Source organism: Sorex araneus, chromosome 1 (assembly GCF_027595985.1).
Source record: "Sorex araneus isolate mSorAra2 chromosome 1, mSorAra2.pri, whole genome shotgun sequence".
Classification (NCBI taxonomy): domain Eukaryota; kingdom Metazoa; phylum Chordata; class Mammalia; order Eulipotyphla; family Soricidae; genus Sorex; species Sorex araneus.
Window position 1 is genome coordinate 419,094,104 of NC_073302.1, and position 20,131 is coordinate 419,114,234.

A 20,131-nucleotide genomic window follows, 5' to 3' on the forward strand; every position below is an offset into this window, starting at 1 on the left:
AAGGCCAAATTTGCAAGTCTTCACTTAAAACACAAAAGCAAAAGGTTTTGAATAGTGAATAGGTAATAGGAAACTCACAATTGAACTTTGTCAAGAAAGAGGGTGAAAGCATTTGGATCCCTGAAGCAAAACTGGAAGAATAGTTCAAGGCCTGATTAGATCAAGTAAAGTCTAAGATAAAAAGGGCTTTTTTCCCCCCCCCCACCAAATCAAAACTAGTCCTGCAGCGTTCTGAATGATAAAACAGCTATCACCCCAAGTCAAAGGCAACCAGAACCTGCCAGCAAGTCACTGAAGAGATAATGAAGTCAGCAGAGAGGCAGGAGGAAGTGTCTCTGACTTGACATAACAAACCCCGAGAATAGAACTTCTTGGGGATATTCCATCCAAATAACTACTGAGCCTGAAAGTTGCCTACTGTTTACTATCTATGTGTGTTTATCTGAGCGTGGAGTTTCATTATTAATAAAAGAGAATCCTGCTAGTCTTCTCTTCTAGCCTTCATTTTATAATAGAGCCTCAAGAATGTGAACATGTTTGCCTCTTTCCTGGCACTGTATCACAGACTTCTGCATCAAATATTTGTGTGAGACATCAGAGGAAAGTCATAAATTTGTTCCTGCCTTGTCCAGTCCTGTCAACATGACCCTGGTCAAGCTTGGGTCCCCGTTGTACTATATTATTTCCAGATCTGAATTTACCAAGGACTTTTTGCTTGGAATGCCCTTTTATTTATTTATTTTTTATGATTTTTTAAAAAAATTGGACTACAATGAGATATGAAGTTACAAGGGTGTTTATGATTGGGTTTCAGTTATATAATGTTCCAACACCCATTCCTTAACCAGTGTACGTTTCCCACCACCGTTTTAGGCCTCATGCCACCAACTGCTACCTGCACCAGGATTCTGTGTGCTTATTTTATTAGTCTGGAACCTTCCAATCCCTCTTGTGCCCCTATCGCAAAGTTTCAATCGCCAAAACAACTGAAATAAAGGACTGTCTGCTCTATGTCAGGACACAACTCAAGATCATCTCATCCCTACCTTTCAGTCTAACCCCTGATAAAAGAATCAATCATTTCTGTTCAGATTTAAAGGATTTCACATTAGAGAAACCGGCTAGTATCTGACCAAGGCCTGAGCTGTCATTTCTTGCCTTGTCATCTCTTTCAACACTAACTCTTAATTTTGCTTGTTTCAGGTGGCAGTTTATTCAGCCTCAAAGGGTTCCATGGATTAAGACGGCCCTAAGAACAAAGAGTTGAATTCAGTAGTAGAAGTCAGAAAACCTAGTTGGTTAAGGATGGTTGAAAATGGTCTGAGTGCCCCTTACTTTTCTCCTAAAGAATAAGAGGGTGGAAACTTTCATTTAAAATCTGTATTTGAGGCAGGAGCTGGAGCGATAGCACAGGGGGTAAGGCCTTTGCCTTGCGTGTGGCTGACCCGCGTTTGATTCCAGCATCCCATATGGTCCCCCGGGCACCGCCAGGAATAACTCCTAAGTGCATGAGCAGGAATAACCCCTGTACATAGCCGGGTGTGACATAAATAAATAAATAAATAAAATCTTTATTTGAGGTCAGTTCTGAAGTGTGCTTCAGAGACCTGTTCAGGAGTGAATCTATCAGTTACCCCGGAGTTCACAAAGCAGTTTTTAACCCTGCCTTCCAAAAACGCATTTCCATGCTCTCTTTTCCTATGAAAACTTTCCTGTGACTATGCAGACAAATTTCGGGAAGAGGCTGTGGAGGTGGCATGACTTCTCCATCTTCTTATTCCCTTATAGCAACCTGATTGTCTTGCATCAACTCTTATCTCTTGAATACCAGTGTTCAGTCGTATCAGTGCCTTCAGAGCAAGATCACTAGGAATAACAACCGCCAACACCATAACTAAAACCCCGTAACTTTCTAAAGTTTCACACCTCTGTTCTCTACTGTGTCCTTTTGTACCTAAACACTCCATCATGTGTGAGCCTTGGCTCACAAGTGCTGAGGAAGTTATTTATGGATATATTATCATGTGCAAAAATTATAAAATAGTTTCTATTATGAAATAGAATAGTTTCTAATAGATATCACTAATTCACTATTATTATTATTATTATTTTGGCTTTGAGGCCATACATGGTCATGTTCACTTGATATTCTTGGCATGCTGCTAAGGGAACATGCAAAACCAAGGATTTAATATGGGTTTTCTGCATGCAAAGCATGTGTTTCAGCCTTTAAAGCTATTCCTCAACTCTGCAACTTTTCAACTAATCAAAGAGCTGAAGGCTGAGATACTTATAAGAAAAAAACAAAAAGTATGTGTGTATTTCTCATATATATATTATATATATTTCTAAAATATCATTTTCTGTAACAGCAGGGGGCAAAGAAAATGGGTAAGGGAAGAAACCCCAATCTAACAGTAAATTCACGACTCTCACTCACAGAGAATGCAACACAAAACTCAGAGAATAAAACCTCAAATAACCCAATGTACATAGCACACCAAAAGCTCCTCCCAACTTTAACTTGGGGACACACCCCTACAAGTGCATTTACATTGTGAGCAACAGAGACCTTTCCAGACTCACTTACCATCATCTCCATACTTGTCCCCCAAGTCTGACTCACAAAGAAAAGTTATATTGCTTCATCCCCACATGCATGCACTTCTCTATCTCTTTGTAACTCTTTTCTGTGACTTAGAAAAGTCCACCTACTTTTTTGAAGTGACAAACAGGGTTGAAAAATGTATTTTCAGTCCTTTTGAGGTGTTGTTTATGCTTCATCTTCTATCTGACAGAGTAAGCAACGCCACTTTTCTCTATGATTATGACTCTATGGGCCGTTAGGTATGGAACCCCAAGAATTGTCGATAAAAAATGATGGGTCATAAAGCACAGAAAATATCAAAAACAGCAGCAGCAGTTTCCTTTGAAGTCTTTCCTTAAGAGCACAGTTGCCTGGACAAGCGTTACAGAATCCTCACTCTATAAAGACTATGGCTGGGGATGTAGCTTAGTGGTACAACACTTGCCTTGCTTGTGTGATACCCTGCATCGGCTGATCTCTAACATCAGGAAAGCTGAAAACCAAACAAATAAAAAGTACAGGTCCTACAATGACTATTTTTGCCCTGGACTATTTTATTTTTTTGCCTCATCTTTCACTCTGCTTCTCTTCTCTAAAACATCAATTGATTAGTAATAGATAAAATGAAAAACTCAGAGGTGAGAAAAAGATGCATCGGGTCCTGTCTTTGGGCAACTTAGACTCAGAATCCAGGGTTTTTTTCTGAGGTCACAACTAAAGTCTGCCCATTAGTACTTAGACAGTGGAGTTTTAGGAACAGTCTCAAAGATGAGGTCGTAGGCAGTTAGAAATCACTGGCAGAGGCCTCCTGGGGTGGGTGCAGGAGAGGGCTTTGCATCACCTGTTCTCTGGGCCCAAAATATTATTCAGCAGAACTCTGCAGGACTGGATCATTCTCACCTATGGGTCTCAGTTCAAATGACACCTCTGAAGAGAGTCTATTCCTAACAATCCTATTTTAAGTAGCTTCCTTACCAACAAAGTCATTCCCCAGCACATCATTCTATTCATAATCTTCAAAGGGCTCACCACCACCTGAAATGTTTTGTTGGTTTTCATCCTGGTAAAATGCCAACATCCAAAACTAGAATGTAAGTTATATAAGGGGAAAGATTTTTTTGCCTTCAATACTTTTGTTGCACCCTCAACATTTTACAGTATGGATCACAGTAGGTACTCACAAAGCATTTAATGTATTTAATAATATCAAACTAATGGTCAGAGATGTTTTTGTCTGTAATTATAATCCTTAAACAATGTAACTGTTAAGCTTATTACAGATAATTTAGGAGCTGTGTGTCAAATTCAACACCATCTCTGAGGAGAACATTTTTCAAATGTGCAACTGTTGCTACATTTCTGCTGTCATTTTCCAGAGATTTTAAAATGCGTCGCAAAATATTACTGGGTCAGGGACCATACAGGTCAACAGATGGTTGAAAATGATTTATTTACTTGATTTCAGAGTACTGAAGAAAGATTGCAGGAAGAAAGCCAGTTCTTATCTGTGAGCTTACAGAATATGAAAGATAAAAGGGACCTTGAAGTACATCTAGTCCAGATTCACTCTTAATTTAAAATCCCATTCTACCCACCAAAGATATGGTCTTCTGACCTTGAATTTAATATTTTTAGTGATGAGACACTCACTATTGAACAAGAGAACCTGTCTCACAATTGGACGGATTTTGATGAGCAAGGTCTTCCTTCAATTGATTCAAAATTTCCTTCCTGTAACTTCTGGCCCTCAGAGTAACAATGAGTAAGTCTAGTTCCTGTTTGAATGATGAACTCTGAAATATCTGAAGACATCTAAAATATCTCCCCCTAGTATATGCTGTTTCAGCATAAACATCTCAAATAACTCCAATATCCCTCACTTCGGACCTTTTTCTAGACACTTATCTTCTGTGTGGCTGATCCCTGGCTACACTGTAATTTGGAAACAAATTCTCTAGGCAAAGTGAAAACAGTATTATTCATATTTTTAACAATGAACTTAATTGTACTTGTGCAAGATAGCCACTAAATGATCCACTGCTATAAGACATCTATGCATATAATGTCATATCATTATCATTTACTATTATGTGTAAAATGCAAAAGCAGATTGCTCTGAAAGACTCTCATCTCTGTTGTCTCTAGGAAAAACTCTCATAACTGAAAATGCTATTTTCAACTTTTCATGAAATTCTTTGGATAAAAATAGAAAAGGTACTTTAAAACTCATCAGGGTATCAATTTACACAAGCATGGTATATGGTTTCTTTCAATCAAAATTCATGGCACACAAAATTGTAGACACTGTGAAATTACAGCATCTCATTTTAAACATCGATAGTGGAAATAATCTCAGATAAACTGGTAAAACTGAATAGCATTATACAAGAATATCTTGTAATTTAATTGTACACTTTTCAATTAAGTAAAGTAAAATTGAAGTGACTGTCATATTTAAACCTTGTGGAAAGATCTGGTAAATTATTCCTTTTCTACCTTTCTCTTTATCAGTGTTGGAACTAATTATGACCCTGAAAGGACCTCCAATCATTGGGAAAGATGAGTAAGGAGAGGCTGCTAAAATCTCAGGGCTGGGATAAATGGAGACGTTAGTGGCGCCCGCTCAAGTAAATCAATGAACAACAGGATGACAGTGATACAGTGATCAATGAAGTTGGAAATTATTTTATTACAACATAGTAGGCCAACAATTTTTATATCTCAGTACTGCCATATATGTGTGTGAGCGCATGTGTGCTCACATGCACACAAACACACATGCACGCACACATATATATTAGTATGTGCTTTGGTCAGAGTTGACTCAGCAGAAAAATGCATATACCATGAGGCTCTGGGTTTGATTCTTTGATCCCAGGTACCAAAAATCAAGCAAAGAAATAAATAAATGACCTCAAACTCACCCTGGTTGTATGTTTTAATATATTTGAATCCACAATGGTGGTATATTAGAACATATTTAAATATTTAAATATGTTCTAATATACCTGAATCCACAGTAATGTCTATATTTATTATCTGATAACTATTAAGCACTATTTTATGCTTTATGAGCAATGGGATGACAGTGATACAGGGAAACAGTGATGAAAAGACCAAGACTTTGCCTGTTGTTGGTTGACTATCCCTACCACAGACAGCCATCAATATTTAACTTTTACCCAGAAAACAAACTGTAGCATAATCACTGTGGCAATCAGCCCACTGACCCAATAATTCTCTGTTCAAGTTATAACAGCTTAAGTATTCCTCTTCCTCACAGTCAAAGGCTGCAGACACAATATGTTTTAAATGATAGTAGCCAAAAATATATCTGAACATCTTAATTTCTTTACTTAATTTAAACTAATTTAAATTTAAGTAGCCACATGGAGCTAGTATAAAATTTGAAAATAAGATTCTTTTTATTAAAAGTTTAAAAGCCTAACACAATAAAGGAAGGGACTTGAAAACTTCCTTCCAAGGAATAACTGATGATTCTGATAAATTCTCTCAGAAAACACGAACTGTCTCAGAAAACACTGACCTCTATAAATCAGCTAGATCTAAAAATCATTGATCATTAACCAGCAGGGGGAACTGAAGAGTAGATAATAACCTTTACTCCGGAGAGTGGATTATTTTCCCCTACCTATGGTTTAGTGACCTGAACGTTCTAAAATACATATTCTCTTGAGGAATTCCAAAGTCAGTGTTTCTTAATATCGAACTAGCTACACGCTCTGCAAGCATCTGTTTTCAAAGGACACCCAGGAGGTGGAAACAGAACTTGTCTCTTAGAAAATGAAGTTTAAATACAATTAGTTCTAAAAAACCTTTTGGACTAATTGCCTCTCCTAATTTCCTCTGTTAGAATGTCATTAGTGTTCAGATAGCTCTATTACATTTTCAGCTTTATCCTGTTTCTCTACATATCAAAAAAGAAAATCAGAGCCTTTAGATTTTAGAAGGGGAATAAATGTCATTGACTTGTCAGTTCTTTACTGAGAAACTACTATGAGAAAACTTGTATGGAGAGAACCAGGACAGGCGTGTGGCTCAGGAGAAACGTGCTAGGATGTGTAGGGTTCAATATCCGTCACAGCTAGAAAGGAAGAAAGAGAGAAAGGGATAGGAAAAAGGGAAGGGAAGGGAGGAGGAAAAGAAAAGAGAGAAACTTGGACTCATAGTGACATCACAAGATAGGACCTTACCTCTTGGTAAAGATCGCTGAGATCTTCCTGGTGGGCCTGTTTGGAGCATCCTGGGAATTCCCTTACACAGCAGGAATCTGGGGGCCAGTCCATCTCCGTCATCTCCAGCCAGTCCGTGAAGTACACCACTCCGCAGCACTTAAACTGCAACACAAGCACTGGGCAGAGTCAGAACCCCACACACATTTTCTTAACTTGATGGAGATAAAATGCTAGATTTCTTAAATTTTTGTGCCCAGAGCTAAACTCACTGTGTCATCTCCTAACAATATGTGTACATTCTAACTTGATGACAAAAAGGTAGCAAAGGACTTCATGATGGAAATCTGAATAAGCATGTCAACAACACATGAAAACAGGTAAGCAGTCTGTAGGATCATACAGCAATCGAGCTCATACATACACCATTAAAACAGAGAACAGAATATTTAACTATTTGACCTGTAAGAGGAATCGATCAATCTATATATATATCACTTACTTTACAGGTTAATCATTTAACAAATTTAGATATGATATTAAAAGTTTTATATTCTCTGCAGAAATACTTCTTTAAAAAGAAAGATTTCTTTGCATATTTTCACCTCACAAAAATTACCATACTTGGATGAATTAACCAATAACATTTGCAAATATAAACATGTGCTTGCACAACCAAGTGAGATTATAGAAATAAATGAACATATTGTATCACCAAAATCTCAAAATAAAGGATAAGCCATTAGCTTGTATAAAGTTAAACTTTTATTAAAAAAAAAAAATAACTATCCTGTCTTTTCTTTTTCCCCCCATGATCCCAGATGACCAAAAATTAGCAAAAACATTCTCTGGTCAAGGTTTAGCAATAGTGCTTAAGGGCATATGTAGATTAGATTTATAATAATTAACTACGGTGAATAATTTTCTGCCCTTGGGTAGAGGGAGTTATTCTACCATATAATGAAAGACAAGGAGTATGTCCCTCAGCAGTCACTGAGGGAAACTTTGCAAGAGTGACTGTCTGCAAATTACATTGTACCGCAGAAGAATTTGTGTCCAGGATGAACACTGCAGCAGAGAAGTGTTTCTACACCATTTCAGAATTCAACTCAGATCAACTCTACTGAATTCTGAACTCATGCAAAAATAAAAAATGAGAAACTCTAAAACTGACTTTACATCTTTCCAATCACTTCAATACCTAATTTTTATTTTTTTCAATTTGTTAACATCTAATTCTTTTAAATAAAAAAGGATATGAAGAGTCTTATAAAGGGTGGCTGACCAGTCACTGTCACTGTCATCCTGTTGCTCATCGATTTGTTCGAGCGAGCACCAGTAACGTCTCTCATTGAGAGACTTATTGTTACTGTTTTTGGCATATCTAATACACATGGGTAGCTTGCCAGGCTCTGCCACGCAGGCTCTGTACTCTCGGTAGCTTGCCCGGCTCTCTGAGAGGGGCGGAGGAATCTAACTCGGGTCGGCCGTGTGAAAGTTGAACGCCCAACCACTGTGCTATCGCTCCAGCCCTGGCTGACCAGTATAATACTAAAATTTTCTCAAAAATGTTAAAAAATATTTTTGTTCCTTTTCCTCTTATAAACCTGTTCTAAAATCCAGGAACATATCAATAGCATTAAAAATTAAGTCACACTTAATTCGACATATTTTTCATAAGTCGGCAGACAGTCTCTTGCCTCCAGGCCTGACTGTCTTCCCCAGGGCCCCTCAGAGGCGGTGGGTTTCAGTTTCCCTCCCCACCCCGAGCAGTGCTCCCAAGGCCGAAGACCTCCGGAGCCTAGCCACAGCCATGCTCAAAGTCCCTCTCCACACGTTCGGACAAGCCTCACGCATGAAGGAACCGGCAGAGGAACCCAGGTGTGTGGGACTCGGGGCTGAGACCTCCAAGCCTGCTCGGATCAGACTGGGTCTCTTCCCCCCAGATTCCCTATTTTCCAGTAGCTAGGCGGTCACACCCAGGGACTGCCCTCAGCGCTACTTAATCCCACCAACGGCCAACATCCGGAGACTATAAAACCAAGCTCCTGGAAGCATCTTATAGCCTAGTTCTCCCTCTGGGAGAAACTGGCAAGCTACTGAGAGTTTCCTGCCCACATGGGAGAGCCTTGCAAACTCCCCATGGGGTATTCATATGCTGGGTCTCATTCCCCTGACCCTGAAAGAGCCTCCAATGTGGTGCCAGTGGGAAGGACAAGTAAAGAGAGGCTGCTAAAATCTCAGGGCTAGACGAATGGAGATGCTACTGAGACTGTACAAGATTCAAGATTCAACGATCAAAGGGATGGTGATGTTGATGATGATGATGATGATGATGATGATGATGATGATGATGATTTCATAAGTCATTGAATGTTCATTAAAAAGACAGCCTAAAGACCTCACTTTTGAAAAATCATAAATGATCTCATTTCCAAGTCAGTGTGCTTACTGCACTCAGAGCAAACCTACTCACTTTTTAAGACAACGTATTTTTTTCTGTGCAGGTGAGAGTGAAACAGTTTTGGGGGACACTCAAACCTCATTTATGATAGAACAGTCCTATATCTGATATTGTCATAATAATTTTTCATAAGAGTTGAAGCATATTTAATTGCTAACCTTTACAAAAAATTGGCAAGTGAGAGATAATTTTTCTTTTTATACAGTTGTTTTTCTTCTTAAACAGACATCACTGAAGGGGCATTGAGGTACTTGCTGAACACTCACATAAACAAACCTATTCTTATGTCCCATAAATGTAGTCTGTATCTCTTTAAAATTTTCCTGCCTTCTTTAGCATCACATCGAATCAGCACCACTTTTGTTAACACTGTGTCATATCCAAAAAATAACACCACTTCTCTACATATAAGGAAACTGGAATCTCTTGGACCCAGTAAATCTGCCAAGTATAAGACCAGTGTGTGGCAGAACCAAAGCCTGGCTCTAACCTCTATGTACAAACAGTCTTGTAAAAGCCAGGCAATTTTCCCACTAGGAAAATTTTATAATTTATTCTTTATTGAGCTATAATGAGTATAAAACATTGGATTAGCTTCAGGTATATCATGTAAAATGATTTGATACTCACATTGTCTACAATAAACCTAATACATAAAGATAATCACCGCTACCATTATCACACTTATAAATTGCTTTTCTTTTGATGAGAATTTTTACAATCTACTTGCTTTGCAGCTTTCAAATATGTAATTGGACATTATCAAGTATCATCACAAGCCTTTAAATCATCTCTCTTTGATTTATCTGTTTCACAACTACAGGTTTGTTTGCACCTTCGGGTGCCCTCCACCCAAGTTGTCCATACATCAGTCACCCAGCCCATCCCACTGACGGCAGTTTTTCTTATGATTCCATAGATTAGTGAAGCATTTGTCTAACTTAGTTCACTTAGAATAATACCTTCAAGGTCCACAAATTATTTTTAAGGTTTTATGTAGATGTCACTAAATAAGATTAAGTGAAGCCAAAGTGAGAGTCCACCAAATTCAGCAATGTGCAGATCAGTGCTGAATGAAGAGCCAGGAAAAAGGAGATGGGGGTGGGGGGGTGTGGGGGACTCTCATGAGGCTGCTTTCAGCTCCAATATTTATTCTCCAAGCACCGTGTGAGGTACTAATGGATGACTCTGTCCTTACCTCTAGTTCATGTTTAAGTTCCTCTAAGATGGAGCATATTCGAGGCCTTTGGGTCTTTACAATTGCAGTTAAATTAAAAGAAAGACACAAGGGCACATAAAAGGAAATTTTAACACAGACACACATAGAGGGAAATCAGAGAAGACCCAAGGAGAAAAAGATCTTCTGCAAGCTCAGGAAAAATGAACCCTGCAAGCCTTCCTTTCAGACCCTCCCGCCTGCAGAACCTTGAGACAGCACATTGCGTTTATTTAGGTCGCCTAGTCCGACTACTACTTTGTGGTGGCTGCAATCCTAGCAAGCTCGGGTTTCAAAAAAATAAACCCCTGTAGGGCCTTTTTCACTCATTTAGATGAAGTGAGTCTGTGACATGGAGGAGGAAACTCAGCACGCAACAATCTAAAAAAAAAAAAAATTGGGCGCTGTCACTTTCAGTTCGTGCACACTCCAAGTGGAGCCTCCCCTGGTAATTTGAATGGCTTCTCTCATCTCATTTTTCTTTTAAACCACATTATTACAGTCTATATCACAAATCCCAGAACATAAGGAGCTCTCCCAGCTTTTACCTGGGCCAGTAGCTGGACACAGTTTACAATAAATTCCTTAATTCTTCCCTTAATTTCCCTTTGTGCTGTTTCTAGTGCAAATGAACAGTACACAAACAAACAACAAAAAAAAGTCAGGAAGCATTTAAACAAACAGGAAATCTGAGTGACAGTGATAATTTTTCACTTTCTCAACAATTAGAAAACAAGGAAGCCGATGTGGAGGTTTTTCTGGACTTGAGTCTCTGTGCGTAGCCATGGTAGACAGAGTAAACAAAGAGAGACTGGAGATCTATCATTCTAGTAAGACCGATTCTCAAGGTTAAACTATGAACGAAATTCAGGAAACCCAGAAGCCTAATTATCTGGGAATGTCACACTAATCACAAGAAAACTGCTTGGAAGAACAGCTTGATTTGAAGAATTGATGATTAACCTCAAGTCACCAGATTTGTAAGTATGTAAATACAATCTCCTTTTGAGAAGATAAGGTGTGGTGTTTTGTGCAAGTTTCAGGAGAAAAGCTAAAAGCACTCTCTTTTTTTACTTAACTATTAATAATCTCAACTAAGTGTGTGTGTATGGGGGGAGGAAGTATGATGCCATTTAATCTTTTAACAACCCAGGGAAGTAGGAACTTTTATGATCTCTCTCTTATGGTGAGAATACTGAGGCCTAAGGAAGTTAAATTATAAAAGGTAACAGAATACTTATCAAAAGCAGAAATTGAAGCAAGGTCTTTCTGACTAGAGAGCACATGCTTTAATGCTGTACAGAATCCTAACTCTCAAAAAGGAATTGTCAATTAAAATGTTTAAATGTTTAAAATATAGGTAGTAGGGCCTGGAGGTAATACAGGAAGCTAGTACAGTGCACCATAAGATTCATAAATCATCAACTGGTCACCTCCTGAGCACCTCCAGATATGGATCGAGGAGCCCCCAGGTCTCCTGGGAGGCAGGGTAGCCCCAGACTGGAGAACACTAATGGGGACCCTGTACCTCCGAGAACTACTTGGGAGACTTCCCCTTAAAATGAATAAATAAATACATAAATAAATAGTAAATAAAAATAACACCTCTAGTTCTGAAAGCACAAAAATCTCGAGATAGAACTTAAATATTTATCAAGTAACTCACTAAAGAAGAAATTTCATGGTAGTTTCTCAAAAATGTTTCAAGTTCTAAAATATATATAAAGCATAAGACAGCAAGAGGAGATGGAAACAAAAAGAGAGCAAGAGGTTACTTAACTTTCAATAAATAATTAAATCAAAGGCATCTGGAACAAGGGGGAATACCCTGCCACAGAGGTGGGGTGGGGTGGGGGGCGTGGGGTAGGAGGGTGGGAGGGATACTTGGAACTTTGGTGGAGGGGACTGGGAACTGGTAGATGGATATAAACAAAATGCAAACATGAAAGTTCATAAGTTTGTAACTGTAACTCATGGTGATTCACTAATATAAAAATATAGGATTAAAAACAAAGGCATCTGAATCAGAGCTTCACTTATCAGCAAAAATGAAGTGAACACTTGATTTGAAGGCATACCATTTATTCCATACCCTCTACCTCAGAAGTTATAGCACTTACCTCTCTCTGAAAATAATTCCAAGCGTGAGTCAGCCACCGATATCTAGGTACACCATAATTTGTCATTCTGGCTTTCAAAGTGATCATGTCTGACCACTGTACAGGAACCTAACAATAAAAAAGCCCAATAAGTAATAACACAAAAATAAACATATTTAGACATATGTACACTAACACAGTCACATACACAACCATTCCTAGACTCATATATATCTGGAGTACAGGCAGTAAGAAAATATTATTTTAAATTTATATTTACAAACATTCTAAAGTAAGTCCAGAGAAACAAAATGCTAAACAATCTGTATGTGTAGATTTTTGGACAGAAGAGGCAATACTTCATATCAAAAAAACAATGTGAAATCATTTAATACTAATATTAAATACAAGATAATCAAGACAAGAAAAACAGTTTACAAAAAGTAAGCTCTCCATTCTATAGGCAGACCCAAGACCTCCTTATACAAAACTATCACCGAAGACAAATGCCTTTTGATTTTTATTTCATAATTTTTTGAGGTAACTTCAGCTTACATACTAAATAAATGGTTCAGTTCAAATCACCCTCATTCTGAAATAGTTTAATAAGTAACTTCAAAAGTTGAATTTTTAAGACAGGTTAGAATTCTACGAAGAGTAGGTCTTAACTTAAAACATTCTTTGTGTCTTGACTCTTAAGTTGCCTGGTATGGTGTCCCTTAATATTGTTCGATTATGTCAGAGCTTTAGCCATACCACATAACAGCTAGACAAACGTCTTATCAGTGTATGTATCTAAGTCTTAACTATGATGCCACGTGAGAAATGGAGGCATTCAAGTCCTAGTCTCACTACATGTATAGTACTTAAATAACTCGGGAAACTATACAAATCCACATCTAACATATGGAGTAATACACACACACCAGGATTAGTCCTAAAACAATCTTGATATCAGCATATAACAAATATAAATATAGAAAAGAGAAGGGGAAAGGCACATAAACAGAAGTCCAATAAAACTCAAGGGTACAATTATTTTGAAATCTTATTTTTAAAATAGCAATGTCGGAGCCTGGAGTGACGTGATACTAGCAGGGAGGGCACCACATTGCCCTTGAACATGGCTGACCTGGGTTTGATCCCCAGCAACCCATTTAGTCCTTCAAGCCCTTCAGGAGTCATCCCTGAGTGCACAGCCAGTAATACGCTATGAGCACAGCCAGAAGTGGACCCCATACCAAAAAAAAATTATGTTTTTAAGTAAAAAGTTCTTTTCTCTTTTTATACTAGAAAAGCAAAAAATAATAATACTGCAAACCCAGCTTTTTTCTCCAAATAATGGACAATTTTGGTTTACTTTGTGTTCATATGTTTTCAACTAGGTTCAGAGAACTAAACAAAATTCAAGCTATTTACTATAAATTATTAGCATTTCATATTCTTTTTGCACTTAAAATGAGTGGAACTAAAATAAATTCTCCAAAAATTCATAATCTGAAAGAATATATTATTGAGAGATTTATCTTAGAGAAAATTAACAATGAATAGGAGATTCAGATGTTAAAAGGCATAGATATATTGTATAAATTCATGTCACATCTCTTCATTTGGTTACTAAAACAGTCTTATTTTTATTTCCCAAGATAAATATACATTGTTTCCCCCTGTGACCACAATTTATCTGAGTTTAAGCATGGCAAGAAACAGAGGAAATCATTGAGGTTCTGGCATAAAATACTGCAATCTGGCCATAAAGGAAAACACACGTTTATTGGCTTCTTGCATGGAACAGCTAAGAGTATAAAGCCCATTCTATGCAAAGACCAAGTTCGGCAAATTTGGCAGTTAATAAAACCTTAATGGTAGTTTTCATTCACACTGCTATTAGCAGAAGAGCAATAAAAAATGTCTGAAACACTTTTTCCAAAGATTATTTTCCACATTTCACTTAAAAAAAAAAAATAAAATCCTTGTTCTCTCTTGGTGACTTAATGGAGAAGATTTACACAAGGAAAACAGTGATGTCTGCCCCCAGCTGAGACGGCAGCATGCTACCTTGCAGTAACACTGGAATACTGAGTAACTGCAGACTGACCCTTCACAGAGAGGGGATTATCGAAACAAGCAGACATTTCCCTTTGTTTCCTCAAGTTTTTTAGAATTAAACTAGAATCAAAACTTTTTTTTTCTATTTATTTGTTTGTTTATTGTTTTGGAGGTCACACCCAGTGGTGATCAGTGGTGATCCTGGCTCTGCATTCAGGAATCACTCCTGGGGGGACCCAAAGGATCATGTGTGATGCTGAGGATGGAACTTGGCCCTAAAGCATTTCCTTTGAAATTCCTGAAGTTGACTAATAACTTAGGAGACGTGTCAAATCACAGTGAAGGTAAACAGCATGCAAAGCTTCTTACCACGCAAAGTAAACTCATGTCTTAAAAACTTTTCAATGACTGCAAAGGATGGAATCAGAAGCCGAGGGAATGAGGGAAACCAAGAATGGCTCGTACAATTCACAGGTGATTTTTTTTTTTTTAAACAGAAGTTGAGATCATCTCTCTACCAATAAAACACAGACTCGAGTCCCTTGAACTAGAGTTATTTATTTGCTATTTACTGCCCTAAATATACAAACTTTTTAGTTACAGAATAAAAATAGGATTCTCAAAGATAACAATAGAATTCCTTTTTTTTTTTCTTAATGAAGGATTTCATTTGGAAGGAAGTTCTGGACTTTAAATTGGTTAGAACCTGTCCTAACTTTTCAATGTTGAAGAGACAAAAATACATTCATAAATTGCCTCTTTTTTAGAGTTGACATCCATTAAAAGAAGGAGTGTCTGCAGAGGGGTGCAGATGTGTGGCATTGTGGAAGCATCGTTTCCATGTAAATTGGAGCATGCAGAGTACCCACTCGTCCGTAATTACCACTTAGTATTCAACTCTGTCACAGTATAGGAGCCGCTTCACCACAGAACCTTTAATAACTGAATCGGTAGCAAAAATGACTTCACTTTTGTCAGACAGGTGACGACAGTCCTCTGTGAAACAAATAAAATAACACTTTCCATCTCTCCTTCGGGCTCTTATATTGAAGACTCACGTGGGGAACTGGTGACAAATGCCAAGATCCAGTGCCTGGCCCCCTTTCAGCCTGTCCTCCGGGTCTGATTCAGCAGAGTTAGTCTAGAGCCCTAAAACGCACATCTCAAAGACAGCCTGAATGAGTCTTTGAACTCCCTGCCTTAGACAGTCCACGGACTACATGTTGAAGAATATCCAACTGAAACCAAGTTACTCTACACCACCTTCCACGGAAAAGTGTGCGCCCACCATGAAAAAAACAAGATTCACAGAAGGCCTCACAATGATCAGGGCACCAAGCGCCACCAATGAAGACAGCAAAGGTTAAGCATGTGATAAAATACAAACACTAGCAAAGGCGAAATGGGAGTGATAATAGAAACACAACTTGTCAAATCATAAGACTGAGAAACACTTATTCTAATTATTTTATTTGTTGTTGTTGTTGTTTTTCTTTTTGGGTCACACCCGATGATGCACAGGAGTTACTCCTGGCTTTGCACTCAGGAATTACTCCTGGCAATGGTCAGGGGACCATATGGGATGCTGGGAATCGAACCCGGGTCAGCTGCGTACAAGGCCAACGCCCTACCTGCTGTGCTATTGCTCCAGCCCCCTATTCTAATTATTTTAGCATTGCTGAATTCTAACAGAGCTCCAGTGGTTTCAGTTAATAAAATGAAAGAAAAAATGTTTTTATAGAGTCCCGTCTAACTCTGTGAGAGAGAATCTAGACCAGGGTAAATACAGCAACTCTTCAAATATATTTTTTTAATGTAGGAGATAGTTTCCTGAAGAAAAAAAAAGAGAGAAATGCATATTTCCTACTCATTGAGGATACAGCTTTAGTCAGCACATTATAAGGCTTTCACGAGGATTTTCAAGCTTTCTCATATCCTATTTGAACTGCAAATCTTTCCTATTATACACCAAGAAGATGGTAAAATTATTTTAGAATACATAAAATAATAAATCTCCATGTTAAAGCAATCCGTGAAGCTAATGGCAGACATCATATTATACTAAATGAAATATTACACATTAGGGTTTGGAACTGCACTTTGGAACAGAAAAGAAAATGTTATTTTTCAGAAGTTTTAAGACTACTCATTGTTACCATATAGTTTAAACATTCAAATTAATAATCATGTGCCTGAATTACCCCAAAGCATCATATTTAAAAGGCTGGATTGTATATTACTTACTACTGTGATTATGTTCCATTTTGAACTCACCATAATTTCCTGCTCATATGTCCAAACACCACAAGCCAGTTCTACACAGAAAATGACAAGCAGACTGCCAAAGTACTGCAGAAGAACAGAAAATTAATGCTGTGAGGACAGAAGCAAAGTAAAATATGACCATAAGCAATGAGCGAAATAATATTCAATCCAATGGGCAGCAAAACAAAGACACAAACTCATGAAGCTCCCTTGGGGACAATGCAGAAGAATTCATCAAATTTGGAGATATCTGTGCCCAACCTATAACACTTACCTGAGTGGGCCACTGTTTATTAGTCATCTCAGAGGGGCAAGTGTTTTATAAATGCCAGTACTTTCATTAAGTTGAGTAAGAATTTGCATGTTAACAAATGGACTTAGATAAATCACAATCAAGTTATTTGAGAAAATGGACCTAATTTCCTGCAAAGTGGAAGAAGACTCAACATATTCACTGCTTTGCCTATGAGCACATTTTAAATCATTCCTTTAGGAAAAGGGTCTCCTTAAAAGGAAGAAGAACTCATTCTTAGAAAAGCATGACACAGAGGCCAAGGAAAAAGGGTAGAAGAGCTCATATTTTGCATGCATAAGGTCCTGAGTTCAAACCCTGTCAATGTATGTTCCCATTTGGCACCTCCAAGTGTAACCCAGGAGGACCCCAACATTGCTAGGCTTGCGTAGGGCTTCATATTGGGCCCTAGTGTTGAATTCTTAGGTCATTTGGCTGAGTATAAAATATCGCTGTGAATGGCACCTGGAAATCCTGCACTGTCACCACCTACCCCACCAAAAAGCTTTATTTAGAGCAAAAGTCTCATTACTTATTTTTACTTTAAAATACATAGTAGGGGGCTGGAGTAGGCAGCAGCAGGTATGGTGTTTGTCTTGCATGCGGCCAACCTGGGTTCAATCCCCAGCATCCCATACGGTCCCCCAAGCACCACCAGGAGTAATTCCTGAGTGCAGAGTCAGGAGTAACCCCTGAGCATCGCTGGGTGTGACCAAAAAAGCAAATAATAATAATAACAAAATAAAATACATAGTTAGGGGGCCAGAGCAATAGCACAGTGAGAAGGGCACTTGCCTTGCATGTAGCTAACCCGAGTTTGATTCCCTGGCTTCATATATAGTCCCTCAAAACAGCCAGAAGTGATCGCTGAGCCAGGAGTAAGCCCCAAGCACTGCTAAGTGTGGCCCAACACCCCCTCCCAAAAAAACATAGTTTTTATTATGTGAAAGGCACTTGTACGCTTTAAAATAAACATAATACCATCAGTTCTGATAAGGCATACATAGACAATAAGACAATATGCAATAAAATTGAATACAGTGTCAAAACAGAAATGAAGAAAAAAATTCTAAATATGCCCATGAAAAAGAATTATGTTGAATCCTGACAGTTCAAAGAAAACTCTCAAAAGTTTCCTTCACTAATTTTGAGTCAAATAAAACAACATCAAGTCTCTCAAGAATCTTTCGCTCCATTCGTGGTGCAGGGTAAGCGTGAGGGGACTGTAGCGGTGAATAGTGATAACTTCAAAGCAATAAAAGCATAAATTAAAATGGATCTTTGCAATGGTAAGGACATAAATCAGTTCATTTTTATTAATACCAGCAATTTAATAGTCAATATTAATTAGTATTAATCAGCTTGGTTAATGTTGGTTTTATAAGAGTCAGTAAAAGTATAGAAAAATGATTGTAAGTAACTTGGAGTTATAACAGAATGGGCAATCAGGAAAGATTTTTTTTTTTAAAGGTAACTTTTAAGATGAGTCAATAATGAGCAGGACAGGGCAAAGCATCAATGACTATAGAAAAATACTCCAAGAAGAATAAATATCAAGTGCAAGACCATCTTTTAGGGTGATGTGGTTCCCAGAGTACAGAAAAAAGTGAGATATGTAAAGGGAGTGGATAAATGATTAACACTGAGAGAAACCGAGAACTATTTGAAAAGATTAGGGCCACTGAAAAGATTTTGGATTTTCTGTGTGATTTAAATTCATTAGCATGTAGCAAGATCGGATAAGTCTTATAACTCAATTCTGCTGTTTCATGGGGGGAAAAAAAATGACTTGTAGAAAATGAGTGTAATCAAGGCAGTTAAATTAAAGAATGCTGAACTAGGAAGATGAGGAAAAGATGCTTGGGGGATGGGCTGTTTAAGATTGGGAAAAATCATGAGGTGAACTTTGAGTTTCTTATTTTTTTGTTTTCTTGGAGGGGGGAGTGATGGTAATGGAGGAAGTTAGGTCATACCCAGGGCTGACGAGTGGCTCTGTCAGGGATCACTCAGACACCAGGGTGGTAACTAGGGTTAGGAAGGTGGGAGGGACTTGTAGTGTTTCCGGAACCATGTGATGCTGGGAACTGAAGAGGACTCAGCCACAAGCAAGGCCGGTGCTTGAACTCCTGGACTAACTCTGCAGCCTCATAATACTGAGTTTCTTTGTGCAGATTTTCTCCCCAAAAGGGAAGAAAGGAAATAGAAAATATTAAACCTTGATTTTCTACTACTTAAATGATAGAGCACTTATAATTTAAAAATGTAAACCGTGGCTCTGTTTTAATTTGCTTGTTTTATATAAAACTAATATATAACTATATATATCTTAGGTAATAACAAGACTTAAAAAGTAATAATTGGTTCAAAACAATGTAAAATGTTCTTAAGGGAATCCCATTTTATTTTCTAAGCACTTTTATTTTCAGAATATGAGGCACTCATGGTCAGTTTCCGTCTACATAGTTTTCATTTCTGAGCGTTGCCTTACCTCAGTGATTTTAGTCTTGGTGATTAGAAGCGTTTTTGTGAACATGGGACTCAGAATCGGTTTCTTCCAAACTTTTTAAAATGTTTTTACTTAATAGACTTATAGATGGGCTGGAGCAATAGCACTGCAGGTAGGGTGTTTGCCTTGCACGAGGCCGACCGGGGTTTGATTCCTCCGTCCTTCCCAGAGAGCCCTGCAAGCTACTGAGAGTATCCCGCCCACACGGCAGAGCCTGGCAAGCTACCCATGTGTATTCGTTACGCCAAAAACAGTAATGCTAAAAACAGTAACAACAAATCTCACAATGGAGACGTTACTGGTGCCTGCTGGAGCACAATCGAACAACAATCGGATGACAGTGCTACAGTGCTACAGACTTAAGGATAGCAACTATACTGAATTTGTACCTTAAGTTAGAAAGACACCATACTGACAAGCCAATATGGACACAAATGAGAACTATGTGTGCTTTTGGTAG

General features: G+C 38.1%; 1 protein-coding gene across 3 annotated transcripts in view; it reads right to left on the reverse strand.

Annotated features, from left to right (window-relative positions):
* TSPAN12 (tetraspanin 12) overlaps window positions 1-20,131 on the reverse strand; it is a 71,849-nt gene that overhangs the window by 14,439 nt on the left and 37,279 nt on the right. For 2 of the 3 annotated variants that reach the window (XM_055135353.1, XM_055135357.1), the window contains exons 5-7: window positions 16,883-16,957; window positions 12,581-12,688; window positions 6,802-6,945 (exon numbers count right to left, since the gene is read on the reverse strand). In XM_055135353.1, the coding sequence (XP_054991328.1) occupies window positions 6,802-6,945; window positions 12,581-12,688; window positions 16,883-16,957 (327 nt within the window). The remainder of the gene's footprint in view (window positions 1-6,801; window positions 6,946-12,580; window positions 12,689-16,882; window positions 16,958-20,131) is intronic. The other variant, XM_055135361.1, reaches the window with a different exon arrangement.